Source organism: Artibeus jamaicensis, unplaced genomic scaffold, assembly GCF_021234435.1.
Source record: "Artibeus jamaicensis isolate MK-2021 breed Jamaican fruit bat unplaced genomic scaffold, CSHL_Jam_final contig_233, whole genome shotgun sequence".
Classification (NCBI taxonomy): Eukaryota; Metazoa; Chordata; class Mammalia; order Chiroptera; family Phyllostomidae; genus Artibeus; species Artibeus jamaicensis.
In genome coordinates, this window is record NW_026521486.1 from 31,125,009 (window position 1) to 31,137,778 (window position 12,770).

The 12,770-nt window shown below is 35.6% G+C and overlaps 1 protein-coding gene across 3 annotated transcripts in view; it reads left to right on the top strand.

The window, feature by feature from the left end:
- SLCO1C1 (solute carrier organic anion transporter family member 1C1) overlaps positions 1-12,770 on the top strand; it is a 41,845-nt gene that overhangs the window by 14,974 nt on the left and 14,101 nt on the right. For all 3 annotated transcript variants that reach the window (XM_053661947.1, XM_037136595.2, XM_053661948.1), the window contains exons 6-10: positions 125-271; positions 857-955; positions 2,401-2,643; positions 3,657-3,821; positions 10,165-10,360. In XM_053661947.1, the coding sequence (XP_053517922.1) occupies positions 125-271; positions 857-955; positions 2,401-2,643; positions 3,657-3,821; positions 10,165-10,360 (850 nt within the window). The remainder of the gene's footprint in view (positions 1-124; positions 272-856; positions 956-2,400; positions 2,644-3,656; positions 3,822-10,164; positions 10,361-12,770) is intronic.

A 12,770-nucleotide genomic window follows, 5' to 3' on the forward strand; every position in this document is an offset into this window, starting at 1 on the left:
GTGTCTGTGGCTTATTTCACTTCTGCATTCAAATCCAATTTTAGGACAACTTGTAGGAATACAGAATAAATATTAACTTTGATCATAATCTAATTTCAATCATCTTGTTTGCTTTTCTTTCAAGAATGTGAAGTCGACACCAGCTCCTCCATGTGGGTTTATGTTTTCCTGGGTAACCTTCTTCGTGGAATTGGAGAAACGCCCATCCAGCCTCTAGGCATCACCTACCTTGATGATTTCTCCAGTGAAGACAATGCAGCTTTCTATATTGGTAATGCCCCCCTTATTTATCTTCTTGGGAAGCAGGGTACCTGGTTTTCTCAACTCCATTCTAAACTAAATCAAGCATGGAAGGCTTTTACTTCATATACATCTCCTTTATTCAGTTTACACATTTCTGAAGTCTATACTGGGATTTCAATAATATAATAAACTTAAATAAAGGACCCTATTGTACTAGGGAAAGAAAATCAGATCAAAAGAAAATAACTTTGAATTGAACAGCAATGGTGCATGACTCTGTGTAAGTATCTTCATGGACTTTATGGACTGCTGAAGCATTTGGATGTTAGAGAGAGAGAGAGGTTAGTCCTGGTGTTATTTTCTTACTGAGAGGTAATTAATGCCTTAAAAGGGTTTGTTTTTCTTCCAAAACTGAGAAGGAATTATTTCCTAATTCAATGAAGTTGAAAAATTGACAAATTAAAGGCACTTAGGAGTTGATGAAATATTTGCAGGTACTATCTAGATCTCCTTCACATTTTTGTTGAAAACAGTATTAATTTACAAAAGTAAAGAAATGACACCTTATTTTTCTTAATTTTTTTATTTCATTTATTTATTTTTTTGTGTGCAGGGTGTGTGCAGACGGTTGCAATTATAGGACCAATCTTTGGCTTCCTGTTAGGCTCATTATGTGCCAAATTGTATGTTGACATTGGCTTTGTAAACCTAGGTAAGGGAACTTATTGTTATTTATTCATTTATTTTATCATAAAATTTTAATGGGATGGTGTAAAAATAGCAAATTGACTTTTTATAAAATGACAGGATGATAATCTGTCATAAAATAAAAATAATCCATGGAAAACTTGCTATTGATAGAACCAGCATGCGCATTAATAAATGGATTATGAAAAGTAGGTGGTGATTAGCACTGGATGGGCCATGGTTTTTTACTCCCACATATTATTTTCACTTCTGCTGAGCCAGTTCAAATGCATGCCAGCACAGTTAAAACTAAAAGCTGGCCACTTATTGGCTCTTGGTGGTTTCAGGTGCATCAACATATTACAATCACACCAATTGGCGATATATTGGTGACTAGCCAGAAAAAACAAGGATTATTATGTTAAAATAGAATGCACAACTCTTGCATTAGTTGTTCTTCTTTAATCAAATAAACTGCAGGTATATTCTAAAAACCTGATTCATTTGCTAATTCATTAACCTCCAAAGTTTTATTTTACATCTACTTTATCCCAGGTGCTATTTCACCACAGTGAACAAAATAGCTGGGTTTATTGACTCCTTGAACTTTAAAATCCAGTCCTAGAGACTGATACAGATAAGAGAGGATAGGTGTGATGAGTGGTACAGAGAAAAATGGTGAAGGGGACGCAGTGAAGATGCAGTGATAAACTAATACAAACATTTTACCAGGTTGAATGCAGCGGCAACTGAGCCTAGTTGTCAAAGGACATGCTTATTTTTTGCTCTCATAGAGAGTGATAGAGGTGAAGATAGTCATATGTTTTATAGGTTCTTATATATTTTGTGAAAATACTTTGTTTGGTTCAAAAAACTATGTCAATGCTTACCTTTAGTGCAGTGAGAAATGGTGTCAAAAATAAAGCTTTTCTGATAAGATACTGATGTTTTATTTACACGTACAAATCTTGTTTCAGATCTGTAATAGTTCTGAAGTACTGTTAAACATCATTTAGTAAATAGCACTTATCGTGCTCCAGACTAGACTTGGGCCGCAGGGTGCAGGACACAACTCCTTCTCTGAGTAAAATCTGAGACAGATGTTCAATATATAAATCAGAGGAAATGGTGCTGATGTGGTGCAGCTGGTGGCAGGTTCAGGACCCCCCCCTCCTAACCATGGGTCCAGAGTTCCTCTGCCGGACCCCAGGGCAGAGTTTAGAAACCATAAGATTCCAGTGGTTAGACTCTACTTTTAATTTAAGGAACAGCAGAAGAAATCACCATGTCCCACCCCTTTTCCTTTGAATAGCAAGATAATAATGTTCAGATTAGAAAGAGTTATGTGTGAATTATTGACGATTTGATAATGTGATTGAGCTAACGCTAGGATTTTTTTAATAAAAGAGGCTTAGTTCAACACATTGGCTTGGCTGTGCATGCTACTTAGCCATCCTCTCTCTTTTTCAGATCACATAACCATTACCCCAAAGGATCCCCAGTGGGTAGGTGCCTGGTGGCTTGGCTACCTAATCGCAGGAGTCCTAAGTCTTGTTGCAGCTGTGCCTTTCTGGTGTTTACCAAAGAGTCTTCTGAGACCCCAAAGCAGAGAGGATTCCAGTTCTTCTGAGAAGTCCAAGTTTATTATAGATGATCACACGGAGTACCAAACACCCAATAGAGAAAAAGCAAAAATAATGGAAATGGCAAGAGGTGAGCCAGATTCTCTTCGATTTTGAAATACTTTCAGTTTTCCTGTTTGGACTTTATAGGGGATCTATAAGGAATACCCCTCTTTTCCCTTCATGTGTTCAGAAAATCATTAAGAAACTATACAGGAAGCAGAAATGAAGATTTAAAAGCCAGGTTTATTACTAGGAAATGATTGAAGAACACAACCCAAAGTCTTGGTACCCTTTCTTGCTGACATCCGCACCCTCACACTTCAGTGTAGACCTTGCAACTGCCCCCATGGGATTGCTGTTTCACATCAGTCTGGGTGAACAGAAAGGAAAAGAGTGACTCTTCAGGGCATGTGGCCTTTTAGAACAGATGAGATTCATCCATCTGAGAAATGTGTGCCAGTGCAAATCTCCTGCCCATGATGGGAGGACTGAGTGTGTTCTGGTGAGTTCCCTTCATGTGTAAGTGGGTCTCCATTGGAAGAACTGGTTTCCCTCAGCTGGTCTTGGAAAGGGCCCTGGTGAGTAATATTTACATTTGTAAAAAAAAATAAACTGTTTGGCTGCATAGTAAGAAGAAAGGAGAATGCCAAAGCTTGATTCTTTACAAGAAAGCCTATACAGTAAATGGAGACAATGTTCATATGCGTTTCCTTGTGACCATTTCCCAAGTTTGAAGAACACACAAGAAGACCAATGTTGATGCCCTGCCTGTGACTCCCAGCACTGTCGGAGTCTTCTTGCCTCACACGCACATCAGTTAGAGGGGTCTGTTTTTGTCTTACTTGCAGGTATACCTCTAATGATAATATAAATTTTATGCCTGTGGAAGTAAGTGCCCTATGTCTAGATCTTAACTGGCCAGATCTCAGCCATGCCTTGTGCCAATGGCTTGATATCCATAGTGTGCATGCGTACCACACTGTAACTGCAGCTGGTGACTACAACCATGGGACTCAGCCATCCAAGCCCTGTTGCCAAGGCTCTGTCTTCTGCTGGGTATGACTCTGTCTTTAATCACTTCTCGTTATTTCTGTCTCACAGATTTTCTTCCATCACTGAAGAATCTTTTTGGCAACCCAGTGTACTTCTTGTATTTGTGTGCAAGCACCCTTCAGTTCAATTCTCTATTTGGCATGGTGACATACAAACCGAAATACATCGAGCAGCAGTACGGGCAGTCGCCCTCCAGGGCCAACTTTGTTATCGGTACGCTCCTCTGCACTTCATGCTTTCCAGCGGGCACTGCCAGCGGGCACTGCCAGCTGCCTCTTGTTAACTCTTAGTACTTTTAGAGAAAATTGTTCCAATATTTCAACTGAAGAAAATTTATGACATCTTAGATATGAAGTGGAAAAGTTAGCAAAAGTAACCTAGCAGATTGAAATGTGTAGGTAGTCCGTGGTACAACTTTCTAGCAAAATTTCTTCACAACTCTGGGTGAGTGACCTTGAGACTCTCACACAGATCAAACATGAGTCTTATTAGAAGATTGCTAATACAAAATATTTATCTTTCAAGTGTAGACAAACTCTAACTATGGACATTTACTGAACACTTTCTAGAATTACAAAAAGAGAGTATTTATGCAGGTCAAAGTAGATCATTACGAAACAAAGTTTGTGTTTGCTCAGTCAAAAGACTTCTGATTCCTGGCATTTGTCTGGGTTATTTCAGGAGGCTGTGTTTCTAGCATGGTGGTATGGTCAATAATGAGAAAGTTATCCCAGTACAAAAAAGAGAATGAAAAACCAGAATCTACAAATACACCAACATCACCTTGCGAGGAACTGGATATTTTGAAAACTTGGATTAGCTACTTTTATCTTTTTTGTTTCAAGGCACAAAATATATTCTATTTTTTAACATACCCCTTTGTGAAGGGAGACTTCAATGTTTAAAATCACTTATTCTTCTGAAAATATTTAAAGAATTGTTCTATGTATTTATCCCTGATGTTTTAGGATATATATTTTTTCTATAACAATCCGAGATAATGAGCACTGAGCAGATGCTAATCTGACAGACTCTGTTCAAGCAATTCTTCCTCTAAATTTTAAGTATTCCGACTATACCCTGGCACTTTTACTTTCAACATGAATAGGTTCAAATTAACTTAATGTTATTATTTGCTGGTTGACAGGAAGAAATATTTTAGGTGCTTTTTTCCTCCAACACTCCATCCAGGCCAGTCAATGCTAAGAACAGGATAGAAATAAAAGTTTGAGACATTCTTTTCTATTTTAACATCCCCTTTGTATTTATTGTGGTATAACTTATAAGCAACAGTTAAATTTACAGACCTTAAATGTATAGCTCAGCTAAACAAATATGTGTGTGTGTGTGAATCTGTGTAGTAACCTTTGTCCAGAGAACGTAGCCCATTTAATACCCACAGGGGTACTCAGTGATACTTCCTGCTCAAGACTCTTCCCCAAAGCTAATACCTACTCTGAACTCTATCCTCACAGATCAGTCTTGACTGGTTTTGCTTTTATATAGATGAAATAATGTTAGGTACTTCTTTATATCCACATTATTTTAATTAAAGTGAATCTGCTCAGATTTGTTCATGTTGTACATAGCAATGGTTACATTTTCATTGCTGTGTAATACTCTATCACATGAATAGACTACAATTTATTTACTCACTTTATTGCTGATGGACATGTGGATTGTTTTCTGCTTTTGGCTATTCTAAGTAACACTGCATGATTGTTCTACATGTATTTTGGTGAGTGTATACATTCATTTTCTTGGCTGTATCTTGGAGCAGAATTGCTGGGTCATAGGGAATATGTATATTTAGATTGAGTAAATATTGTCAAAACATTTTTACATAAGAGTTATGCAAATTTACACTCCCATTAGAAATGTTCAGAATGTTTCAGTCACTCCACATCCTGACAACATAGGAAGCTGTCAGTCTTCCTCACTGTCACTGTTCTTATGGGGTCTGGTGGTATCTCACTGTGTTTTAATCCATATATAAATGGTTAATGATGAGTACTTTCTGCAGGCTTGTTCATTATTTCAACGTTCTTTTTTGTTAATTATGTGCAAGTCGTTTGCCCACTTTTATAGTTGTCAATCTTTTTCTTATCAGTTTGTAGGAATACTGTTCTTTTCTCTTGATATAAGGTTTTTAAAATATTTATTTATTTATTTATTTATTTATTTATCTTTAGAGGGGAAGGAGAGGGGGAAAGAAACATCAATGTATGGTTGCCTCTAGTGCGTCCCCTGCTGGGAACTGGCCTGCAGGAAACTGGCTTGCAACCCAGGCATGTGCCCTGACTGGGAATTGAACCGCGATCCTCTGGTTCGCAGACCTGCGCTCAATCCACTGAGCTACACCAGCCAGGGCTTAAGGTTTTTTAATTAAATATATGTGTTATATTTTCTCATAGACTGTAATTCACCTTCTCACTTTCTTAATGGTGAGCTTCTTTTTTTAATTAAGTCCAATTTTCAATAGTTTTCTCAGTCATTATTGGTATTTTAAGCCTGTTTTAAGAAAACCTTTCAAACCTGAAAGACATAAAGATGTTTCCTAATATTTATACTAGTACCTTAATTGTTTTAACTTTTACATTTAGGTTATAATCTATTTCAAATTTTTTTTAGAAAATGAAGGAAAATGTCCAGGTTCATTTATCAAAATGAAAGACCACCTTTTCTTCATGAATTGTTGTAAAGTGATATATCTTTAAGCATATGTTTATTTTTTATTATAAAACATGTACATAACATTTAGAAAATTGGGGGATATTTGATTTTTCTCTCATGAAATTTTTATTTCAAATTGAAAGTTCATTTTATAAAAAGAAATTAAAAGAACTTTTGAGGGTATGTATTAATAATAGAAAATAAGATTATATGTAATTTAATTACTCTATAGAAGAGGTAATAAATGAAATACCTTTGCCTATGGAATTATTTTTAAGGAGAATTAGTACAGATTAAAATAACTGAAATTCTGAGAGGTTCAGTGGCCTGCCCAATATGATGCATGTATCTGTATTCTATGTATATTTTGATATAGCCAGGAATGAAATTATTTCCCCTGAGTTTCTAAGTTATATTTCCCCCCTGGGCATAATTATTTTTTGAAAACTGACAAGAAGATTTGAATAATTCTCCTTTTAAAATTGTGGATGCTAATGATTTATTTCTTTTAACCTATGACCCCTCTCTGCACACTCAGATGGACTATGAGATCCAAACTAACTCATCATAGAATTTTTTGATCTACCTAACACAAGTCACCTAAATTCATCATAGTTTCTGTCATGGCACATCCAGAGATAATGCAAGTACTTTTGTAAAAGATAAGTAATAGTGTCTAATAATTTCACATCATTGTAGCTTGTATCATTTTCTGAGTATATCTTGGTTTCACATTAGTAAGTATGCAATACTTCAGAGTAAGAATAAGGGGGTAACTTATTCAACATCCCTAATGTTAATTTTGATTATTTTTAGAATGGTGAAAATAAATACATCATTGGGCTAAAAAATATATAAAATGTGTCATAAATATACATAGCTATCATTGAATAGATATTGGGCTTTGTTTCACTTCTTTTCTTTTGTCTTCTTTCTCTTTTCTCCTTCATTTTTTTTCTTTGGCTTGTGGACAATGATCCTTTCTGTGGTGAAATATGGAAGAGGCAGGAAGAAAGCACATTTTCCCTCTACTCTTAGAGAAGGAATTGGATATGACATGGAGGAAAAAAATAAGCAAACTTCCAGATGCGTTCAAAGGCCAGCTGTTACAATGACAATTTATTTCTGCTATACATATTTTTGTATGTTGGCCTTATTCTTTCTAAAGTTTAGAAATAGCATTTCCTCATGGCAACTACTTTAATTTTGCAAAAAAACTTAAAAATAAACAAAAATGTTTTAAATTCAGGGACTAAAGAGTATGTAATACAATGACTTCACTTTTTTAAGTTTGTGGATTTTGAAAATTTTTCTATTTCAATTACTGCTGAAAGAAGTGTGGATGAATAGTTGGATTTTCCATTTAAGCTCCTTCTATCATTATTAAGTTACATCAAATCATCTTATCTTTTCTTCTCCTTTGTAATATACAGTTAGTAATCATTTTTGCTTAATCTTGAAATTTTTAATTAAATAAGACAGTTTCCCGTAGATATAATGCATTGACATTAACCATCAGTGATAACAATAATTATCTTAAAAGGGTCACACAGAAAAGGAAAAATTAAGATAATTACTTGGGGAAAGGTGTTTACAATAGAAAGCATTAATTTCTTATAGCTAAGCTAGCATAGCAAATTTAATAATTGAATTATGATGTTCTAGAAAGGGAGAATCAAGTTAATAGTATAAAAAGGTGTTAGAGGAGTTAACAATTCATACTGAAAGAGCAATGCCCTTAGAATAACCTATTTCGATTCTCAGGCTCTTCTAGGTCAGAGAGCAGGAGGCAAAGGTCAAAGGAACCACAGAGCTAGAGAACAGTGGGTCTTCTTAGGGCTATGACTCCAAATGTCCCAGGTTTAATCTTTTACTTTGCAAAATAAAACAGAATCCTAAGTACATTCTCTGAAGGTTTTCATTCAGTACCTGGTTTTCAGAAGGTATTTTTTTCACAAATCTCTTTTAGGAGATAGAATTGAGAGACAGGATAAAACTCTGCATTCTTTTTGTGTTAACCCTGAATCTGCAAGAAATGATTCAAAGTCAAGTACTATGTGCACGTAAAAACAGGGACCTAAATGCACATGCAGTCATGACAGCCCTTAATTCTTAGGAAAAAAGACAAAACCTAAAACAGAGGGAGAATCAGCTTGACATAGTCTCTATTTAAGCAATGAGAAAAAATTGAGAAAATATTAGTATTTTTTAACTTGGATCATGAGTAACCAGGTTTTTTGTATCATTTTCTATCTTCTCTCTTTCAAAAAAAATAATAATCAGATGCCTCTTAGCTCATGTTTAACTCTTCAGGGATCCAGTATACACTCATCTCTGCCACTTACTTAACCCACGAACCTCAGTTCAGCTGGGGAAGCACAAATTAGCACATCCTCTTTTTTTCAATTTCACTGATTTCATAATTGTGCCCCTTGTTCATCCCAGCAAATGCCAAGCTCTTATATGAACCTTGTTTGTTGGCCAGAATTCTTACAAGTTTCTGTCCTTATCTCAAAAGCTCAAGATAATGTGGACATCAGTGATTGATGTATAGACAATATAAAAATAAGTTCTAATTAGCAGAGAAATGGTTTGTCGTTGAGTGCCAGATTGCTCTCCTCTAGAATTATTTCCCAATTTAAAATCTGACCAACACAGCACCAAAGAGCCCTGTCTCTGTCTTTGCTAACACAGAGGTGTTCTACACCTCCCGTAGCAATGTTTTCATCTTAGAGAACCCACAGACCAAAATGCTAATAATCTAATTGAATAATATCTTTGTGCCAGATACTGGGCTAAGAATTTTCATAACCTTTAACCACTATTATTAGCTACATATTAAAGGTGAGCAGACAGGTTTAGACAAGTTCAAATAATAACCCACAGTTACACAGCCATTAGACTGTATAACTAAGATCAAAATCTAGGCTGCTGGATCTCTGGAGACTGTTTTCAACCACTTTGTTAGACCCCTTGCTTGTGTCATTTTTAAGTCACATTTATTTGATTACTAAGGAGGTTGCACATCCATTGGTCAAGAATACTGTCTCCCTAACCCCTTAAAGGAGAGACAGTATAACATAGCAATGGAAAGAATAGGATTTACCATCAGACTTCCTGTATTCAAATCTGACATCACCACTTTCTAACCATGACCACTAATGAATTGCTTTCTGAAGTGAGAATAATAATATGCCACCTCCTAAGGTTGTGGTGAAGAGTAATGTGACAGGTAATAATATATCAAATGATTAGCTGAGTATCTGGTATATCAGCTAAAAATACAAAAGTACTCAAATGACACCTTGTTTTGTTGTTGTTAGGAAAGATACTAAATTAAGAGGCTAAGAGTCAGGTCCTCAATGAAAACAACTTTCAGGGGGACCAAGAAATAAAACAAAGATTTTTAAAAAGCTTCCTGCATATTATGTGCCTATTGTTTTATATACAAGCCTTAAAAACACTAAGTTAACTATTATCGCTTAATTGTACCTATTAGTCCTGAGATTGGGCCAAAAACACAATGATTCATTGATTTATTTAGTGTTAATTAATAACAAACCCTCTGCTAGACATTGTGTAGTCAAAACTGAGATTCAGCTGCAGTGTCATTAAACTATAATCTAGACAGGTATCAAAATCCCTGATATGTCTCAGTAGATAATAGTGAAGGAATGAATATCCCTTGTCTATAACATAAAGTAGTCATGGTATATCTATGTCTACTTGTTATATCTACATGTTACAGTCTAAAACTGCAACATATGAGACAAGTAGTCTAATAGTATGCCATAGTTTTGTATAATCCCTTAGAAAGTTTGTGTGAGTGCCCTCAGATTTCTTTCAGAGATTCACAAAATTGTATATTTTTCTTGTTCCTCAGGGCTCATCAACATACCTGCAGTAGCCCTTGGAATATTCTCTGGGGGAATAGTTATGAAAAAATTCAGAATCGGTATCTTTGGAGCTGCGAAAATCTACTTGGGATCATCTGCTCTTGGGTACCTCCTGCTCCTTTCCCTGTTTGCACTGGGCTGTGAAAATTCTGACGTGGCAGGACTAACTGTCTCCTACCAAGGGTATGTTCTCTCATTGAATAATCAGAAGAGATGGGCTTGCTTAATCAAATTAATTTCTCATAGAATTTCAAAATAAGATAAGTTGACTTTTAAGCATTATCACTATGGGAAGGGTATGACTTTTCTATTGTGGAATAGCTAGTGGTATTTACAACATGGAAGCTGTTATATTCACCCAATCTGTCATCTCCTTTGGATTTTAATGTATTAGAGAAATATTTTAAAAAATGCTAAACATACATTTTATTTTAGGGCAACAACCTGATAGTGGAAAATTCAAACTTGAATCTTGCCCCTTCCCATTCTTAGTGAAGAGGAATTGTGGGGGTTATTTAATATAATCTAGCTTCGATTTTCCCATTTAAAAATAGAAATCATAACTGCCCCTTAAGGTTTTGCAAGACTTAAGCAAGTTAGCAGGTGTAAAAGTGCTCCCTGCTGCCTGGTGCAGAACACACTTGGCATTCATGGAAACAACTGTGTTTTTTCCTTTGGACACCTGAGTAGCTGGAAATGTCTCTCTGCCACCATTTATAGACTTCATTGTACTCAATCAGGTGCAGTTTTAGGGGAGAATTCTATTCCTCAACCCAGCGGCCCACATGACATCTCTCTTTCATTCTTCACAGTTTGCCAAGAGAATATTTCTCAACACTCTCAGACCTGTGCCATTCCTTATAGGTGGGTGGTGAGGTTTCTAGGTTTCCAGAGTCTATCACCTTTTTTTTTAAATTAAAGCATAGATGGCATACAATATTATGTATTTTCAGGTATAAAAAATAGGAATTTGACATTTGTATACCTTATAACTTGATCACCATGAAAATCTGGTAACCACCTGTCACTCTATAAAGTTATTATATTATTGACTATATTTTCTGTGCTTATCACCTCTCTGTGACTTACTTATTTTAAAACTTGAAATTTGTGCCTTTTACTCCCCTTCACCTTTTCCCACTCATTTCTCTACTTCCTTCTCTTCTGGAAACCATCAATTTGTTCCTCTGAATCCATGACTCTATTTCTGTTTTGTTTAGTTTGTTCATTTGTTATCTCTATTTTAGATTCCACATACAAGTAAAATTGTGAAGTATTCGTCCTTCTCTGTCTGACTCATTTTAATTAGCATAATACCCTCTAGGTCCATCCATGTTGCCACACATGGCAAGATTTCATTCTTCTTTTATTGCTGAGTTTATAGACACACACGTATGTGCACACATCACATTTCTTTATTCACTCATCTATCAGTGGATACCTATGGTGCTTCCAAATCTTTGCTACTGTAGATAATATTGTCATATACATAGGGGTGTTTTATGTCTTTGCCAATATGCATTTTTATTTTCTTTAGATAAATACCCAGAAGTAAAATCTATCACTTTTAATATCAGGCTGGATCTTGAAGAAATTGTTTTGCCCTTTCCCTTCAAGGGTCCTTGTGATCCCTCTGTCTGTGACAATGAGTAACCAGAGACCTCTCTCTTTATTCATCCACCTAACACTACATTATTGGTTTAAAAAAATTATGGTTTTAAAAAACCACTTCTGTACTTCAGCCTCACCTCCCGGACTGCATCTGCCTGCCTGACCGAAAGCACCTATGGCTCAAAGGTCAATGCTCCGGACATTACATTCTGTCTCCTGCCTGTTCAGCTGCTTCTTACTGCTTGCTTTCCAGCTCCCTTCCTCAGCTTTCTTCCAAGCTTATTTGTCTTGCCTTCATATTCCAATCTCCATCACTTTTATTAAGTTGGTTTCTCCTGTTGTTAAGAGAACTTCGATTATACTCTTGTTTAAAATGTCCAGGAAAATTAATAAATGCAAAGTTCAAATACCATGCTTCTGGAAGTTGTCACCATCATGTCAGACTTACCTGAGTTCGTAAGTCTGACATTGGTAACAGTCAGCGATGTAAATTGAGAATGGAAGTTATAAGCAGGAGCTGCAAGAAGGTTCTGGAGAGTATAGAAGCCTTGTGCTATCTTTAACTGTCCCTATAATCCTCATGCTAGATGGACGGTGGTAAAGTACTTTGTATTTCACAATTTACAAGACATCTTCATCATCATTATCTCCTTTGTAGCCTCAGAGTACCTTTATGAGATAAATTTTATTATCCTTGTTTAATGGAAATTGAGTTAAGAAAGATCAGTTAGCTCCCTCGAAGTATAATATTCTTTCGACATCATCATTCTATCTCTAAGACAAAAGCAAACACATAAACGGACAGCAAAAATCTTTTGAAGTTCATGTTAGAAGTATACTCACATAATAAAACATAAATATTTTTAAATCAATAAAAGATAATATGTTTATTGCATGAGTACTAGGCCTTGAAAGTACCTTAGAAGACTATTACTGCATTGTAATAATGCTATCATTTAAAACATTATAAGACTCCTCTTTT